Raw genomic sequence first — 17,634 nt, 5'->3', positions numbered from 1 at the left:
TTCCCAGTCTTGACACAGTTAACCAACACAGTAATTACCTCATATATGTAACAGATAAGCTATAAAGCAATTTTTTAAAGCTTTTCATTATTTCATCATTGCTATATAATAAAATTCAAGAATCAGAGTTGAGTGAAATAATTTCTGCCTCTAAACTATTTTAGACTAATAAGAATGTATACTCTTTTTCCTAAAGATATTCTGAAAAGGAGATTTTATATTGTGTCTTAAATTCATTCTGATTATAAAACTCTCCATTGGATCACCAACCGTCAAAAGATAGTTTACAAAAAATTTTAAAAAATAATTTTAAAGCTGCTCAAACAAAGACTATGGGAGACAGGATAAAATGACCTCTAAATTCCTATCGAATTCTTTGATCTAAGAGTCTACGTTTTATTTACCCAATAATGCTTTTGAGTGATTAGTGGCATTGAATGAATTTTTATTAAACAAAATTATAATAGAAAATAACACCAAAGCAGAAACAAACTGATGTTTCTGCTAAAAACAAGTTTAAAAATAAAAAAGATAGTTTATCAAGCAGAGTCATATTGCAAAGTAACTCTAAGAAACCTGGAACAACCTAGGAACCAAGAAGCCTGGAACAAGTGAGGCAGAGATCCCCTTGTATCAGGGACCAAAGAGGAACAAGAAACTCTTAGCTCTCTACAGAGCTGGCAGCAAATGCCCCCAACAATCCATACACAGATGACAAGATTTACATCGCCAAGTGGAGCGAAGAACTGGATCTGCCCATGCCTGAGGGAAATGGTAAGTGGTCCACAAGGAGCTGCTTGGCCAGCCTTGTCTATTTCCATCATAGTGTGGAAGAAAGGGACGCAAATGGATTGGCCAGTTCTGGGCCAGCAGAACACAAGACTAACAACTGTACCGGAACAGATCTCTACTCTCAGGACAGCAGGAGAAGCCAGTAAAAATTGATAGGAAATTCTTCCTACAGAATCACTGTGACTAAAGAGAAAGTATCAAACAAAAAAGAACGGTTAAGTATTGTGGGCCTTCACATTTCAAGGCCATTGGGACATTGTGGAAACAGCTTTTTGTTGGTCTCCTTTAAAATTCTCTTACCTTTTAATGTTCTAAAATTGACTAAAATAACAAAAATTATTAAATATCTATATGTGTGGTACCTCATTAACCTAGCAGCAAACATAGCCATTTTTACTTGCTTCCTCCTGTATAATATCCCAAGCTTAGTCAGTTGAAATAGTGGGATATGTCTCAGCAAGCAATACACATTGCCTTGAATTACTCCCTCCCAGGATAATATGCAGTTCATTCTAAGCAGTTGTACCCCTTTGTGAACACTTCATCATTCTTGATAAAAAGATGCAAAAATAAGCCAAAAAAAGGTTTCCCTAAAAATGCCAATGCATGGCAAGCCCTATGAGAGGAGGCCATAGTTCTAAGATCTTTTGTTTCTCTATCATGTTGAATTTCAGACTATTTTTTAATCTAGTTTTTATAAATGTTATTCCTGAAGGACTTTGGAAAAGAACTGTTTATCATTCCCACGAACAGTGCAAGAGGGTTCCCTTTTCTCCACACCCTCTCCAGCATCTATTGTTTCTAGACTTTTTGATGATGGCCATTCTGACTGGTGTGAGGTAATATCTCATTGTAGTTTTGATTTGCATTTCTCTAATGATTAATGATGTTGAGCATTCTTTCATGTGTTTGTTGGCAGTCTGTATATCTTCTTTGGAGAAATGTCTATTTAGGTCTTCTGCCCAGTTTTGGATTGGTTTGCTTGTTTTATTGTTATTGAGCTGCATGAGCTGCTTACAAATTTTGGAGATTAATCCTTTGTCAGTTGCTTACATCCACCTTTTATTGGATTCTTGCAATCTACATGCACAAGGAAGAAAAACAGTTAACCTGGTTTTGTATTTATTTAGCATCAGTCCCTCATTCTGTGGCCCACCGTGAGGATGGCCAACAACGAAAGCACCCAGGCCAATGGTCTGCAATAAATGCAGATGGGCCCAAAGGGAAGAGATGAGCGGTAACACTACAGAAAAAGAGGCACAGGGCCTTCAAAATCTCATATAATCAGCCTATCCTTTCTGTTCCCTATTAGAGGACTATAATGGGAACCTAGACTCATTAAAGATAAGAAGGATAAGGAACAGACCATGACTTTGATGAGACTCAAAGTAAATTTGGGGAGGCCAATGAGAATTTGGAAAAATTAATAATTTTATAAAACTATTCAAAAGGCTGACCTCACCCTTTGGTCACCTTTTTTCTTTGACATGTAAACAAGCACGTTTATGGATGTGCCAACCATCTGTAAAGCACTGCACTTGATACGTGTGAGAGGTGTCCCTGTTCCCAAGAATTTCTACCTAACATAACATTAATGTGGAGAACATTACTAAGTCGATCCTCACATCTTTCCTCTCCATTGGTAATTCCAGTTATTCTAACCTTTCTGCAGAAGTTTTGTGGCATTATGTATAAATCTTGCTTGAGGGAAAATTATACTCTTCATTACATTTTGATCACCATTGAGAATTCAACATCATAACCACACCTTAATATACACTTTACAACGTATTATAGCCTAAACTTGTTATACTGGCTTCCTCTGTTCATTCCCAGTTGATCAACTTCCAAAATCCCTGGTTTTCCAAAAATTCATAAATGGGTCATTTAACCCATTTATACCTTCTATTTTGTCATTCCGGCCAAAGATATAATTTAGATTAATTTACTTCAAATGACTGAGCAACAATAAAAAGCACTCCCCCAAACTAAAAACCAAAGGACTCTACATCTCAGAGGGGTTCCAAAACATGAACCAAAAACCTATGTAAATCTTAATAGTTAAACACAGAGAACTTTGGGCTTCTCACAAACTAACATTGCTATTTATATTTAGGATGATAGTATATAATCATTTTCTACATATTACCACTGAGATCACCAGCAGTGAGCTGAACAGTTATTTTAGTTTCATTCTATAATCAAACAAAACTAACTTCAGTGAAATTAATAATTCAGAGCCTACTAACTCAAGAATGTATACACGTATCTCTGTACATGCTAGTCTTACCCAAAAGGGAAGAAAGAAACCACCTCTCTGAGGTGATCTTTGAGACTCAAAAGACCCTATAGAACAAATATCACTATTATCAGTCAGCTAAAATAACTAGAACTTTTCTCATTAAAATCACTTGTTTGGATTAAGCCATTAACCATTAGAATCCCTTCTTTGGGTTAAGCCTTCTGAAAATCCCAGAAAAATAGTAGTATTAATGAGATACCATGATAACTCATTTCTTCAGTGCCTATGATATCCAGTGAAGGAGATTTCATATGCCTATGAAAAACTTCAGAGGGGCCGCCCAGGTCCAGACCCCTCATTTTACAGCCAAATTGCTGAAACAGCCTTTTGTGTTTCTCTGCATGCATGTTCTTCTCCTTCCAAACCATGCTGAATACCAATTAGATTAGTTTTCTAAAACATTTCTCTCCAACTTAAACCAATGCCCTATAAAAAGCCAATGGGAAACAGGATCTGCTGAGTAAACTAATGAGGTAAATATAAGGCATACTTAGGAATACATGTTTTAGGAATAAAAATTTAGGTTTTAGGAATAAAAACCTATAAACTGTTAACAGGCATTTATCTATTACAATATTGCATTCAATATTACTAATTATTCTTTCCTGTGATGAAGCATTCAGAAGAAGCAGTATGGACCTTATCTGTAGTGTGATTATATCCACAAGAAAATGGAAGCACAAAACCCCTTTAAAAATGCTCTGTAACTCAGCCCTTTCACTATGTCACAAATTTATCATTAAAAGCACAGTAATACCTGAACAATTAACTGCCTGTCTCAAAGGTCTCAAATCAATGTTCAGGGCATTGAGCAAAAAAATTTTCTAATTTAGGGGACGAATTTCTGTTAATTTCATAAAAATGGCAGGTACTTAGTACTTACAATTTGCCAAACACTTCATAGCTGACAGTACCCAGTGAGGAAGTTCTTCTGCAGAAAAAGGAAAATAAAAAGATGTTTTATTCAATTACATATAATTCAAGGGATTATAAACACACTTGGTATCATAAGAATGATACTTGCCCAAGTAATATGAAACATACCTGCTAATCACAAATCACCTGCTTATGTATCAGAACATTTAAAAGATAATTTTTCCTTAGCAGGGATGTTACAGCACGTGATTATATAAACCATAAATATAAATTTCTCTAAAGACAAGATGTACTTGTATACCTTTTAGGGAAAAGAAGAAATCTGATAGTTTGTTCCAAATAAACACACTAACAAGCAAATCAATTATCCTAAGAATTTTAGAAAGAGAAGAAAAAACATAAAAAGCAAAAGTATGAGTCATCAAATGCATTTATGAAACCAGTTCATCAGATACCTTAAAAAAAAAAAAGTTAAACTCTGTATGTCCGATGTCCAATATAAGTATCATTTTACATGTTTCAATTTTCAAAATGTTTTAAGGCAAGAAAGCTCCACTGACATATCAATATAGGTTACTAGTATTAGGACAGCCTTAAAATAATAATCACTAGCATTGCTACAAAAAAACCCAGCTGAACCATTTGGTACAGGGTCTCTTCCCCTGGCCCTGCCACAGACACCTGATGAGCGGGGCCAGCACTCATGCTTCCACTTCTCACCTTCTCCACTGTCTGTGAAACTGCAAAGACACTGGTTGGTTGACTTGCATTAGAGCTAATGAACCTGAGGCTTGTAAAGTGCTCTCTTCTTTCTGAAGAATGTACTTGATAAAATAATAGACAACTGGGCTTCCCTGGTGGCGCAGTGGTTGAGAGTCCACCTGCTGATGCAGGGGACACGGGTTCGTGCCCTGGTCTGGGAAGATCCCACATGCCGCGGAGCGGCTGGGCCCGTGAGCCATGGCCGCTGAGCCTGCGCGTCCGGAGCCTATGCTCCGCAGCGGGAGAGAGGCCACAGCAGTGAGAGGCCCGTGTACCGCAAAAAATAAGTAAATAAATAAATAAAATAAAATAAAAGACAACTGATCGGGGCTTCCCTGGTGGTGCAGTGGTTAAGAAACCACCTGCCAATGCAGGGGACACAGGTTCGAGTCCTGGTCCGGGAAGATCCCACATGCCGCAGAGCAACTAAGCCCGTGCGCCACAACTACTGAGCCTGCACTCTAGAGCCTGCAAGCCACAACTACTGAGTCCACATGCCACAACTACTGAAGCCCACGCACCTAGAGCCCATGCTCTGCAACAAGAGAAGCCACCGCGATGAGAAGTCTGCACACCGCAATGAAGAGGAGCCCCTGCTCACCGCAACTAGAGAAAGCCGGCACGCAGCAACAAAGACCCAACACAGCCAAAAATTAAAAATTAATTAAATTAATTTTAAAAAAAAAGACAACTGATCATCCAACTGGTAGCTGAAAGTATTCATGTTTGCTGTACTCAGAGAATGTGGAAGGATTTTAGATGTACTTCAAAGGCAACAATACCCCCCTCATTCTATGTAATTTTATATGTTGATGTTAACCTGACAACTCATGAAGTCACAAATCTGTTTATTTCTGTTTCCTAATGTTCTTCATTCCTGATAGAGGGGCTTTAAAGGGGAAGTGTTTCAGGTTTCAAAGACACATTCTGCTCATGTCAGGAAACATGGCCTAGAAAAACCTCTTCCTCTCTCACTGCTCAGGCTCCTTCTAGGCCAGGTTTGTCTGCTGCCCAGGAGCATCCAGCCCTACATTTAATAATAATTTACAAAAGCCCAAAAGTACTATACCTTCTTCCCACATCCAAACGTCATTCTAGCTCCAGCTAATTCCTAGGATCAAGTGTTTGAAGTAAAAGAAGAGTCCATCCAATTCTGGTCTATCCCTTATCCAGGGGAAGAAAACTTTTAAATCAGTTTGGGGATTCTGGCTCACTACAGTTACCAGGACCTTATTTTTCCTAATCAAAAACCAGGATAGGCGGCTGCTAAATGTCTTTTTTCCCAATTTGTAAACTGGCTTGAAGGAAAAAGTATAAAAACATTAAAGCACCTTCAACATCTGGAAAGATACCTTTATTTTATTTATTTATTTATTTATTTATTTTTGTGGTACGCGGGCCTCTCACTGCTGCGGCCTCTCCCGTTGCGGAGCACAGGCTCCGGACGCGCAGGCTCAGCGGCCACGGCTCACGGGCCCAGCCGCTCCGCGGCATGTGGGATCCTCCCCGACCGGGGCACGAACCCGCGTCCCCTGCATCGGCAGGTGGACTCTCAACCACTGCGCCACCAGGGAAGCCCGGAAAGCTACCTTTATTAAGAAGGAAAAAAAAATGACATAAACCAAGACTATCCCAGAAAATCTGACAGAGACACCATAATGAAAAGGTCAGTGAGAGCTCTAAAAAAAATCAGTCAGACCCCAGGACCCACGTAAAAACTGACTCAAGCTTTCTGTTAGGCATTAAACTTACTCACTTCTCAGGGATTTTCTGGGGATGATAAAGAACCACTTAATGCCCTGTGTGGCTAACACTGAACTAGCATCTGGATGGATCTTGCTGAGGCTTTCACTCCTGGGTATTCATCTTTCTATGACATTTCCTGACTCCAAACAATTAGTTTAAAGGTCTCTGGAAGTGAGCTAAGGCTATATGTAATGAGGGGGTAAACATATGTAAGGTTTAGGGAAGGGTCAAATAGAAGCTGATGGACCTGTACAGCCAATGTACTGGGTCAACCGGGAACAAAATGGCTTTTATGCACTTACTTGACTTGTCATCAAGGATAACAACTCCCTGGTTGCTCACACTATATACATTATGGATGATGAACTTGGAGTTGACAAGATTAACGTCTAAAACTTCTTCTAAGGAATCCAGGCCAAGGATTTTCTGTAAACTAAAAAAGATAAATAATGATTAAATTAGTTACTTTTTAAAAACCATTATCTGCCCAAGAACTGGCATTGTAAAAGATCGATCTTTAGAATGTGCTGTTTTCACACATTTCACCCAATCTTTGTGGGGCAAAAAGGTTAGACATTGCATATATAAAACAAACTTAGATCATTTTGTTATTAACATAGTACTTCACTAATTTAAAAACACAACACACTGAATGTCAAGAAAATGACTTTCTAAGTAAAATATTATAATAACAAAAACTAGCTTATCCAATGATGAGAGACCACTGTGAGTACATCTTTATAAGAATAAAAAAAAAAAACTTGCTATGACATTGTTAACTTTAATTACCTATTGTACATCAAATATCTAGGAGACCAAATTTTCCTACATGTTTCATTAAGCTTAAGATTTCAGTGTAACTAGAAAGTTTAAAGACTTTTACATCACTAATTATTAGAGAAATACAAATCAAAACTATGAGTTACCACCTCACACTGGTCAGAATGCCTATCATCAAAAAGTCTGCAAATAATAAATGCTGGAGAGGGTGTGGAGAAAAGGGAACCCTCCTACACTGTTAGTGGGAATATAAATTGGTGCAGCCACTATGGAAAACAGTCTGGAAGTTCCTTAAAAAACTGAAAATAGAGCTACCATATATGATCCAGCAATCCTACTCCTGGGCGTATATACGGAAAAGATGAAAACTCTAATTCAAAAAGATATATGCATCCCAAGGTTCACTGCAGCACTATTTACAATAGCCAGGACATGCAAGCAACCTAAGTGTCCACTGACAGATGAATGGATAAAGATATGGTACATATACACAATGGAATATTACTCAGCCATAAGAAAGAATGAATACTGCCATCAGCAGCAACATGGATGATGGACCTACAGATTATCATACTAAGTGAAGTGAGTGAGACAGAAAAAGACAAATATTATATGGTATCACTTATATGTGGAATCTAAAAAAATAATACAAATCAACTTATTTACAGAACAGAAATAGACTCACAGACATAGAAACAAATTTATGGTTACCAAAGGGTAAAGGGGAGGAGGAGGGATAAATTAGGAGTATGGGATTAAGAGATACACACCACTATATATAAAACAGATAAACATCAAGGATTTAATGCATAGCACATGGAACTATATTCAATATCTTGTAATAACCTATAATGGAAAAGAATCTGAAGCTGTACACCTGAAACTAACACAATATTGTAAATCAACTATAGTTAAATTTAAAAAAACAAAAATAAAAATAATTAAATATTAGGTAATTTTGGACCAGTGGCAAAAAAAAAAAAAAAGAACTTTTAATGTTCTATTCTTAACTAGCATATAAATGACAATAGAAAATTCCCAGAATTCAGTTAAATTATGTTTGCTAAGCAGCACAGCTGTAAATAATGCAATCAAATTTGAGAGTTTTATACACAGTTTCAGAAAATTAAATATGCAGAGAGTAGTAGTGAAGCAAAACAGAAAAAAAAAGAAAAATACTTAAAGGTCTCATTAATAGCAAATGCACATACTATGATAATGTCATAGTCTTCCATAACTCTTCTACATTGGCCTCTGTCAGCTGTCTGCGGTGGACAAGACGGCAAGCCGGCACCTCTCCAATAGCAATGCTGTGACGCTTGTACCACATCTCAGAATTCTAATTGGGGTGGGGGAGGAGAGTAAGAAAGAGAGAGAATAAGTATTTCAATAGACAGAGGTATGAGTTTATGAGAAATTTCTTTGATTTGGTTATTTTTAACTTGTTTTAAAATAATAATTTGAAACATTAACTTTCTTTGCATGGACTGCAGAGTAATAAAGTATGACTCAAAGATCAGGTCATATCATAAATGAATATTCAAGAATTGCAAAAGAGCTATGGCAATAAGCATGACATTAGCTATTTTTCCCTGTGGGAGTTCTAACTAATCAGTAAAGTAGCAGTAAAATAAAGTTTCATTAATTCAAATTAATTAACATCGAGGAATATCTATCCAAATTCACAAACTGTCCAAATTAAGTGATTGTTTAAAATAACATTAAAGTCTATTACTTTCAAGAATTCTCTGTTTTTTATAAGGAAAGATCAAATAAGTACAATGTTAGATAGCAGGTCCCAGATCTTAGGCATCTGAAGAAGGCAGGAAAAAAAAGAGCTCCACAAGGACAGCTGGAGATGGCCGGGAAGAAAAACTAAAGACCAGAGAGGTTAAGTAATTTGCTCAAAGTCACATAGCTTTAGCGCTTCAACATTCTTAGCATCTCCCTTCTCACATTTAGGCTACTAGACAGAAATCTTAAAACTTCCTTTTGGTAATGACAGTGAGGAACTATGAACTTTTAAAGGCAAAACATATTAGAAATCACCTACAAAGGACTTTTATAATAGTTTTTTGCAGAAGTGTCATTATAGAAAAATCTTATTAATTGGAAAAAGTGAACTGGACAGTTGTTTTTTGATGTGGTTTTTAGTTTCGTTTTTGGAGAATTACTGAACTACAAAAGAAACTTGAAGGTCACATGGATTTGTGACTTTTTTTTTTTAAAGTATCCAAATTAGGTGTTCTCTTTTAAAGGCAGGAATATGAGTTGTTGCATTTGCCTAGCAAATTCACTTCTAAAAGTTATCTTAAAGAAATACTCAACTATTTATCTGTAAAGATACTGTTCATTGCATTGTTTACACACATACTGAAAAAGCTGAAAACATGGTATATATCTAACAGTAAAGAACTGGATAAATAAACCATAATCCTTTATAGACATGATGCAGATATTAAAAATGATGTTGAATGTTGAATAACATGAAAAAATGGACACAATACACTGTCGTAAGTGAAGAATATAGGCTACCAAAACAGCACAGCACGATCTCATTTTGTTGTTAAAAACATGCGTGGAAAAAATAAAACACAACAAAAATGTTAATATTAATTCTCTCTGGATGATATTATGAGTAATTTTTTTTCTTTTGTCTCTACCTATGAACAATTCTGTTAATAACAGCAATAGCAGTTAACAGTTTCTGAAAACCTGTGTGTCAGGCACCTTCTATACACTTTATAGATAGGAAGTCACTTGATTCTCATAACGACCTTACCCCAGGGGGGTGTTTTCATCCCACTTTCACCAAAAAGAAAACTGAGACACAGACACAGTGAATAAAACAGAGAAACAAGATCACACAGCTAGTAAATGAAGGAGCCAAGATTCAAATCCAGCAGTCTGTCTCCAGAGCTCACACTTGTCCTCTCCACTTTACACTGCCCCTCAGCAAACACAACAAATCATTCTATTTGCCTCACTTCATTTTACTTTATAAAATGGCTAGGCAAGAGAAAGGATAGGACAGAACAAAAACAAAAATGAACAAGCAAAGTGGAGGCAGAGATACAAAGAGGGCAAGTAAGATAGAAGAAATGAATATGAGCTCAGGTCCTATAAGAAAGATGGACTGTTTCTCTATTGACTACTAACCTCATCAACCTAAAACCTGCATAAGGCCCAACTGGGGAAACAGATCCTGCTCTGCCATTCTTCCTCTGGAAAGTTCTCTTCCTCCAGACAGCCCAAGCTTTAGAGGAACTGTAGCAAGTGAGGAGCTCAAACCTCCACCACTTGATTTAGAGGGAAGTACAAGAAAAGGCAAGAGCAACATTATCAGAAATATACATACAGACGACCAGCGACATGACAAGCTGTGGGGGAAATGTTTGATGAGTCTGAGACACTGGTATACCACCACTTCAGGGCTGATGAAAAATTAGAAACTGAAAACAGAAGAGAGAAGAGAGATGACACTGTCTTCTTCGTTGGTGCATGAAAGTGTGCTAATGACCAGCTGGTCTTCCTAAAGGTTCACAGAACCAAAAAGAACAAAAAAGGGAAGTTACTATATCGATGACATAAATACACATTAGTTTAATATGGGATTTTTACCTCTTTTGTATAAACAATACTGGATGACATTATAATGAAAAAACGTCTGTTGAATAACCATTCTACTGATGGTGTCATATTAGGTGTTTAAACACAAATGTTAAAAAAAATGAACCTGATTTCATGGAGCTGATATTTTAACTTTCTTAAGTACAGGAACTATCAGCTAGACCTTAATTAAGTTCTCCTCATTAGTAATGAATTAAATAGTCCTCAAATACCCTTTGTGCTCACTCTTTCAGAGTAGTTCCACTCTGTTTTCTAATAATCTATCATCATATTGAATACTTCACTAGACTATGAGCCCTTTTGGAGGAAAAACCATATTACATACAGCTGCATCTGTAGAACCTGGCAGGATGCGTGGCACACAGTAGACAATCAACAAATCTTTGCTGAATGAATGTTAATGACTTTCAAATACGACCTCTCATCTAAGTTCCAGAGCTTTTATCTCCATCTGCCTGTTAGATACTTCCATTTAATACAACCCACCTTTCTCATCAAACATATTTAAAACTACATTCATCACTGTCCCTGACAAATCTGCAAGTTCATATGGAGTCCCCATTTCTGTCACTTGTGCCACTCTTTTTCTTGAATTATTTTTGATAAAGCCTAAGCTGCTTAATTATTCTCTCCAAACTGAGATACAATACAACCTCCGTTAAAAAAATTTTTTCTTTCAATCACATTGCCTAAAAACGTTTACAACATACCTTTGCAAATGTATGAACTGGACATCCAGTCCTATAAGACTAGATTAACTTAAAACATTGGTGTTAGTACAATTCTTAAAAACTGCAGTATAAAATTTTTGTCTGCATTTTATTTTTTAGCATTATGGCAATCTTAATAGTTTTCTACTGAGGTATTTCAAGGAAGAAGTACACCCCAAAAAAGGTAGTTTATTCTACAATGTGCTTAGGTTTCCCAAAACTAGCAGAACCTACCTTTGTTCATATTGTGTCAGGACTCACTCCACAATCTTCCATGTCCCAAACTTCACACTTTCAACTGGTAATAATTATAAAAAAGTTCAGGAAGAGAAGACAAAGAGGAAGAAGAGGAAAATTATAGAATAGAAAGGAAAAGGAAATTAGAAGGGAGTTTTAAGAGAAAACTGCTCAGTCTAAACATATGAAAACAGCTACCATATATTCAGTCACAGTGTCCATAGGCAAGAGTGAAAAAATGCAAAAGCCAATCTTCCTGTGTTACTAGTCTCTCAGCTATCAACGGATATGATATTGTTTTAAAGTGCTTTCAGACCATTGTTTCCAAGGGATCGAAAGAAAAACTGGACTAAGCCTGATGGTTCACAGACTATTTCTTATCTTTCCCTCTGCTAGTCCTCCAGCTTCTATAATGGCACTTACCATCACAACTGGCCTCACTGGGATATTCTCTTGTGAAGTGCCTGGTAGGGGATCATCCCATTCTGGAAATTTAATAACATCCTTTTGATATGGGGGCCTCTTTGGATATGGTCTCAGGGGTGAGGAAGGAGGAAATCTAAAAACCAAGAAGAAAATATTATTGCAGTCAGTGGGAAACACAGATATTTTAACAATAGTCCCCACTTCTTTTATCCTTGAGAGTTTATATAATTCCAAACTTCAGGTAATGAATTCGTACTTAAATCATTACACACGGCTAATAGTACCCAACAATGTATGATTTTTTAAAAGCATTCATTCGGCCACAGCTGATGAGCCTCTTGCAGGGCACGCAGACCCCACACCTTTTCCTCGTCTTCTTGGCCAGGTTGGCTGCGCCAGCTCCCCACAAGGCGGACGAGGAGGAGGAGGAATGATTCTGCAGGCAGTCTGCCAGATTGGCAATTTGAAGCACACTGTCTGTACGGCTGCTGAGTCTGCTGTGGGGGAGTGAAGGGCTGTCATGACGATGACTCCTGGAGCCGTGTGGCTGACAGGGTCTTGGTGCTCTGGCCAGGTGTCAGGCCTGAGCCTCTGAGGTGGGAGAGCCAAGCTCAGTACATTGGTCCACCAGAGACCTCCTGGACCCACGTAGTATCAAACAGCGAAAGCTCTCCCAGAGATCTCCATCACAACGCTAAGACCCAGCTCCACTCAACAACCAGCAAGCTACAGTGCAGGACACGCTCTGCCAAACAACTAGCAAGACAGGAACACAACCCCACCCATGAGCAGAGAGGCTGCCTAAAATCATAATAAATTCACAGGCACCCCAAAACACACCACTGGACGTGGTCCTGCCCACCAGAAAGACAAGGTCTAGCCTCATCCACCAGAACACAGGCACCAGTCTCCTCCACCAGGAAGCCTACACAACCCACTGAACCAACCTTACCCAATGGGAGCAGACACCAAAAAAATGGGAACTACGAACCTGCAGCCTGCAAAAAGGAGACCCCAAACACAGTAAGTTAAGCAAAATAAGAAGACAGAGAAATACACAGATACTCCAGATTAAGGAGCAAGGTAAAAACCCACCAGACCAAACAAATGAAGAGCAAATAGGCAGTCTACCTGAAAAAGAATTCAGAGTAATGATAGTAAAGATGATCCAAAATCTTGGAAATATAATGGAGAAAATACAAGAAACGTTTAACAAGGACCTAGAAGAACTAAAGAGCAAACAAACAATGATGAACAACACCATAAATGAAATTAAAAATTCTCTAGAAAGAATCAATAGCAGAATAACTGAGGCAGAAGAACGGATAAGTGACCTGGAAGATAAAATAGTGGAAATAACTATTGCAGAGCAGAATAAAGAAAAAAATGAAAAGAACTAAGGACAGTCTCAGAGACCTCTGGGACAACATTAAACACACCAACATTCGAATTTTAGGGGTCCCAGAAGAAGAAGAGGAAAAAAAAGTGACTGAGAAAATATTTGAAGAGATTAAAATTGAAAACCTCCTTAGCATGGGAAAGGAAATAGTCAAGTCCAGGAAGCACAGACAGTCCCATACAGGATAAATCCAAGGAGAAATAAGCCAAGACACATATTAATCAAGCTATCAAAAATTAAATACAAAAAAAAATATTAAAGCAGCAAGGGAGGGGGCTTCCCTGGTGGCGCAGTGGTTGAGAGTCCGCCTGCTGATGCAGGGGACACAGGTTCGTGCCCTGGTCCAGGAGGATCCCACACGCCATGGAGCGGCTGGGCCCGTGAGCCATGGCCACTGAGCCTGCGTGTCTGGAGCATGTGCTCCGCAATGGGATAGGCCACAACAGTGAAAGGCCCACGTATCGCAAGGAAAAAAAAGAAAAAAAAAAGGCAGCAAGGGAAAAGTAACAAATAACATACAAGGGAATCCCCATAAGGCTAACAGCTGATCCTTCAGCAGAAATTCTGCAAGCCAGAAAGGAGTAGCAGGACATAATTAAAGTGATGAAAGGGAAAAACCTACAAGTAAGATTACTCTACTCAGCAAGGATCTCATTCAGGTTCGATGGAGAAATTAAAACCTTTACAGACAATCAGAAGCTAAGAGAATTCAGCAACACCAAACCAGCTTTACAACAAATGCTAAAGGAACTTCCCTAGGCAGGAAACACAAGAGAAGGAAAAGACCTATGATGACAAACCCAAAACAATTAAGAAAATGGTAATAGGAACATACATATTGATAATTACCTTAATTGTAAATGAATGAAATGCTCCAACCAAAAGACACAGACTGCCTGAATAGATACAAAAACAAGACCCATAAATATGTTGTCTACAAGAAACCCACTTCAGACCTAGGGACACATACAGACTGAAAGTGAGGGGATGGAAAGATATTCCATGCAAATGTAAATCAAAAGAAAGCTGGGTAGCAATTCTCATACCAGACAAAACAGACTTTAAAATAAAGACTAGTACAAGAGACAAAGAAGTACAAGAGACAAATGATCAAGGGATCAATCCAAGAAGAAGATATAACAATTGTAAATATTTATGCACCCAACATAGGAGCACCTCAATACATAAGGCAAATGCTAACAGCCATAAAAGGGGAAATCAACAATAACACAATAGGAAGAGGGGACTTTAACACCCCACTTTCACCAATGGACAGATCATCCAAAATGAAAATAAATAAAAAACACAAGCTTTAAATCATACATTAAACAGATGGACTTAACCGATATTTATAGGACATTCCATCGAAAAACAGCAGATTACACTTTCTTATCAAGTGCTCATGGAACATTCTCCAGGAGAGATCATATCTTGGGTCACAAAAAAGCCTTGGTAAATTTAAAGAAATTGAAATCATATCAAGTATCTTTTCTGATGACAACGCTATGAGACTAGATATCAATTACAGGAAAAATTCTGTAAAAAACATGAACACATGGAGGCTAAACAATACACTACTTAATAACCAAGAGGTCACTGAAGAAATCAAAGAGGAAATCAAAACATACCTAGAAACAAATGACAATAAAAACACTACGACCCAAAACCTATGGGATGGAGCAAAAGCAGTTCTAAGAGGGAAGTTGATAGCAATACACTCTTACCTCAAGAAGCAAGAAACAACTCAAATAAACAACCTAACCTTATGCCTAAAGCAATTAGAGAAAGAAGAACAAAAAAACTCCAAAGTTAGCAGAAGGAAAGAAAGCATAAAGGTCAGGTCAGAAACAAATGAAAAAGAAATGAAGGAAACAATAGCAAAGCTCAATAAAACTAAAAGCTGGTTCTTTGAGCACATTAAAAAAATTGATAAACCATAAGCCATCATGAAAAAAGGGAGAAGACTCAAATCAATAGAATTAGAAATAAAAAAGGAGAAGTAACAACTGACACTGCAGAAATACAAAGGACCATGAGAGATTATTACAAGCCAATAAATTACTATATGCCAATAAAATGCACAACCTGGAAGAAATGGACAAATTCTTAGAAGAGCACAACCTTCTAAGACTGAACCAGGAAGAAATAGAAAATATATACAGACCAATCAGAACCACTAAAATTGAAACTGTGATTAAAAATCTTGCAACAAGGGCTTCCCTGGTGGCGCAGTGGTTGAGAGTCTGCCTGCCGATGCAGGGGACACGGGTTCGTGCCCCGGTCCGGGAAGATCCCACATGCCGCGGAGCGGCTGAGCCTGCGCGTCCGGAGCCTGTGCTCCGCAACAGTGAGAGGCCCGCATACCATAAAAAAAAAAATCTTGCAACAAACAAAAGCCCAGGACCAGATGGCTTCACTGGAGAATAATATCAAACATTTAGAGAAGAGCTAACACCTATCCTTCTCAAAGTCTTCCTAAATATGGCAGAGAGAGGAACACTCCCAAACTGATTCTTCGAGGCCACCATCACCCTGATACCAGAACCAAGCAAAGATGTCGCAAAAAAAGAAAACTACAGGCCAATATCACTGATGAACATAGATGCAAAAATCCTCAACAGAATACTAGCCAACAGAATCAAACAGCACATTAAAAGGATCATATACCATGATCAAGTGGGGTTTATCCCAGGAATGCAAGCATTCTCAATATACGCAAATCAATCAATGTGATAAACCATACTAACAAATTGAAGGAGACAAACCATCTGATCATCTCAATAGATGCAGAGAAAGCTTTCGACAAAGCCAACACCCAGTTATGATAAAAACCCTCCAGAAAGTAGGCATAGAGGGAAGTTACTTCAATACAATAAAGGCCATATATGACAAACCCACAGCCAACATCGTTCTCAATGGTGAAAAACTGAAACCATTTCCACTAAGATCAGGAACAAGACAAGGTTGCCCACTCTCACCACTATTATTCAACACAGTTTTGGAAGTTTTAGCCACAGCAATCAGAGAGGAAAAAGAAAGAAAAGGAATCCAAATCAGAAAAGAAGAATTAAAACTGTCACTCTTTGCAGATGACATGATATTACACATAGAGAATCCTAAAGATGCTACCAGAAATCTACTAGAGCTAATCAATGAATTTGGTAGGGTAGCAGGATACAAAATTAATGCACAGAAATCTCTTGCATTCCTATACATTAATGATAAAATTTTTGAAAGAGAAATTTAGCAAACACTCCCATTTACCATTGCAACAAATAGAATAAAATACCTAGGAATAAACCTACCTAAGGAGACAAAAGATCTGTCTACAGAAAACTGTAAGACACTGATGAAAGAAATTAAAGATGATACAAACAGATGGAGAGATGTACCATGTCCTTGGATTGGAAGAATCAACATTGTGAAAATAACTACACTATCCAAAGCAATCTACAGATTCAATGCAATCCCTATCAAATTACCAATGGCATTTTTCACAGAACTAGAACAAAATATTTCACAGTTTGTATGGAAACACTAAAGACCCCGAAGAGCCAAAGCAATCCTGAGAAAGAAAAACGGAGCTGGAGGAATCAGGCTCCCTGACTTCAGACTATACTACAAAGCTATAGTAATCAAGACACTATGGTATTGGCAGAAAAACAGAAATATAGATCAATGGAACAGGATAGAAAGCCCAGAGATAAACCCACACACATATGGTCACCTTATCTTTGATAAGGAGGCAAGAATATACAATGGAAAAGACAGCCTCTTCTATAAGAGGTGCTGGGAAAACTGGATAGCTACATGCAAAAGAATGAAACTAGAACACTCCCTAACACCATACACAAAAATAAACTCAAAATGGATTAAAGACCTAAATGTAAGACTGGGCACTATAAAACTCTTAGAGGAAAACATAGGAAGAACACGCTTTGACATAAATCACAGCAAGATCTTTTCTGACCCAC

At 37.8% G+C, this 17,634-nt stretch overlaps 1 protein-coding gene across 2 annotated transcripts in view; it reads right to left on the bottom strand.

Annotated features, from left to right (window-relative positions):
• The window catches only part of DEPDC1B (DEP domain containing 1B), an 87,714-nt gene that overhangs the window by 31,981 nt on the left and 38,099 nt on the right, over window positions 1-17,634 (bottom strand). For both annotated transcript variants that reach the window (XM_024765379.1, XM_024765380.1), the window contains exons 3-6: window positions 12,259-12,394; window positions 8,470-8,597; window positions 6,781-6,911; window positions 3,978-4,025 (exon numbers count right to left, since the gene is read on the bottom strand). In XM_024765379.1, the coding sequence (XP_024621147.1) occupies window positions 3,978-4,025; window positions 6,781-6,911; window positions 8,470-8,597; window positions 12,259-12,394 (443 nt within the window). The remainder of the gene's footprint in view (window positions 1-3,977; window positions 4,026-6,780; window positions 6,912-8,469; window positions 8,598-12,258; window positions 12,395-17,634) is intronic.

Source organism: Neophocaena asiaeorientalis, unplaced genomic scaffold (assembly GCF_003031525.2).
Source record: "Neophocaena asiaeorientalis asiaeorientalis breed wild unplaced genomic scaffold, Neophocaena_asiaeorientalis_V1.1 scaffold198, whole genome shotgun sequence".
NCBI lineage: Eukaryota > Metazoa > Chordata > Mammalia > Artiodactyla > Phocoenidae > Neophocaena > Neophocaena asiaeorientalis.
This window is presented reverse-complemented; position numbering and strand designations above follow the sequence as displayed.